General features: G+C 45.5%; 1 protein-coding gene across 1 annotated transcript; it reads left to right on the forward strand.

Annotated features, from left to right (window-relative positions):
* The first annotated feature begins 249 nt into the window (after window positions 1-249).
* Window positions 250-1,095, forward strand: bhlhe22 (basic helix-loop-helix family, member e22). The gene has a single exon (XM_068030901.1). The coding sequence runs from the start codon at window positions 250-252 to the stop codon at window positions 1,093-1,095; it is 846 nt and encodes a 281-aa protein (XP_067887002.1).
* The last annotated feature ends 1,620 nt before the right edge of the window (window positions 1,096-2,715 follow it).

Genomic DNA, 2,715 nt, shown 5'->3' on the forward strand with positions numbered 1-2,715 from the left:
CGTCTGCTGATCGCCACCGAAATATCTTGAAGGTGAATCCAAGCAGATAAGCGTTACGAGGTGCTCATCATCATCATCACCAGCAGTAGCAGCAGCAGCACATCGGCACAGATCACAGGGTTAAAAAAAAGTGTAGGCATCACCATCAAGTGGTGAAAAGATCAAAGGGAGGACAACTTGAGATATTAAAAGAGTAGTTTATGCAACAACAACAACAAAATCCCAGCCAACGGACTTGATCTGGCGAGAATGGAAAGGAGCCTCCACCTCAATGGACCACAAGAGGATCTTTTCCACCAAACTCTCAGCGCCTCAGCCAAAAGACTGGAGAGCACTTTCCGCCCGGCCGCCGCCATCGAGCTCTCCCTAGCCGACCCCCAGTCCCCGATGGTCTGCTTTGAGCAAGCGGATCCCGAGGCGGACCCTCAGCAGCCAGGGGGAGAGGGCGGAGGGGGAGTCCGAACTGGCAGCACTAAGTACACGGAGCAGCATGTCACCTCGTGCCGGGAGAGCAGTGGCGGAGACCAGAGCCTGGACGACGACAGCGACGAGCGCTGTGAGCTGATGCTGGTGCGGCAGAGCGGCTCGGAGCGGGCAGGCTCGCTGGCCGCCATGGCCAAAGTAGAGGGAGGAGCGGCCGGCAAGAAGAACAAGGAGCAGCGAGCCCTGCGGCTCAGTATCAACGCCCGGGAGAGGAGGCGGATGCACGATTTAAACGATGCGCTGGACGAGCTGAGGTCGGTGATCCCTTACGCGCACAGCCCGTCCGTCAGGAAGCTCTCGAAGATCGCCACGCTGCTGCTGGCCAAGAACTATATCCTGATGCAGGCTCAGGCGCTGGACGAGATGAGGAGGCTGGTGGCGTATCTGAACCAGGGCCAGAGCTTGCCGGCAGCGCTGCCTTCCTCCGCCGCCGCCCTCACCCCCAGCCTCGGAGCTTACGAGCAGGCGGCGGCCGGCGGCTACCCGTTCACAGCCAGCAGCTTGGCGGTGGCGGCGGCGGCGGCCAGCTGTCCGGACAAGTGTACCGCCACCACCACTCTTTACAACAATGTCACGTCCAATCTCTGCAAACAGTGCAGCGACAAGCCTTAAATAATCAAATAAAAAAGAACACTTTCCATCGCGAAGGGCAAAAAAAAACAAATTGGAAATCAACAACAAAACGAGACTTAAAGTCACTGGGAAGGACTTTGTTGTTGTTGTTTGGAAGTTGTGTCTAGAATTGATTCTGTGTACATAAATATTGTTGGAAAAGTTTGAGCGAGGAACTGGGGAGAGAAGATCAACAAAAAAAGTTTTTGTTTTGGAGGGGTATATCTTTTTCCTTTTTGAACCATTGATTCGAACAACTCTACGCATTAAAACTGCCCAGTCTCAGCAATATGTGTTGGTTCAGAGGTTCTATCAGTGTTAGCAGCTACTTTGGATTATTTGTATTAGCTTCATCCAATGTTTTCTAAAAATCTGTCTGCTCTGATTACGGCTGCGATACAGCTAAATTCCAGGCTGCATTCGTTAACAATGTGCTCTCAAAACTCCTCACAGTAGAGATAAAGCTGCAAACGGTCCATAAGACTTGTGTTCCTTTTTTGTTTTCTACATATAATTATGATAATTGGTGAGGTAATGGAATGGACGCTTGGAAATCAATTATTTATTGTGACAAAGGAATTTGGTGTCAATTTATTTCTTAACTGTGAACGAGTTGGGTTTTATAGGAAAGGGGGTTTATGATACTGTAACATTACACGGTTTGATTTGTGTTTCAGGTCTCTGTACAGATTAAGATGTGTTAAAATATTTTTGTTACGTTTCTTATGACAAAAACGCTATTTACCCAAAGTGAGCTTTTTGTTTGCATGACGGCACAGTGCCTGTCCATCTGCAATATATAAATATATAAATATCATATAAAGTATGTATAAAACGGACTTGCGATGTTTTTACTGCTGTCGTGTGTTTGATTTGCAGTTTGTGCGAACTCTGGTTGACAAGTTGGTACCACTGCCTCCCTTAAAGGGTCTGTTGGCAGCTTATGATGTATGAGAGTGATGATGTACAAGTCTGGCCCTGATTATAATATATAACCATTTGTATGTGTTATCCGTGTTGGAAGACAAATTTATTAAACATATTTTGAACAAACGACATCTATTCAATACTGCTTCATAAGCAATTAAAAAGTAGCATGAGAGGCACAGGTTAGAAAATACATCATGTGAAGGCTTAGAAGTGTACATAATACTGTAGTAACGGTTTCTTTTTAGTGAAATAACCGTTGCACGAGGGAAACCGGTAAATAAATTATCATGGCTAGTAAAAAAGCAAGACCTTGCGAGAGAATTTGCTAGGCTGTTCATCAGATAGACTAAGATTCAAACCCTCCTTTCGAATCTATCATTCGAAGAAAAAAGAAACATCTTTAGAGGAAAAATATTGGAGGGCGTGACTGAACAAAATGCTGAATAACGACATATGGCGTGGATCTAAATTGTACTCTTCCACTTGATGGAAATTTGCATAATTCTCCTTTCCCCGGTTGTTTCTTGAATCATTTATGAAAGCTTAGATCCAGTTCTGTTAGAAATGTTATAATCCTTGAAATTGTCCTTCTGCTATACAAGCCACACAAAGAATGGGAGAAAAAAACTCAAGATACTGGGGTCTGGTTGGCAGTGTTTAAAGTAGTAGTTGTCCATACTGTTTGAATAT

This window comes from Heterodontus francisci, chromosome 5 (genome assembly GCF_036365525.1).
Source record: "Heterodontus francisci isolate sHetFra1 chromosome 5, sHetFra1.hap1, whole genome shotgun sequence".
NCBI lineage: Eukaryota > Metazoa > Chordata > Chondrichthyes > Heterodontiformes > Heterodontidae > Heterodontus > Heterodontus francisci.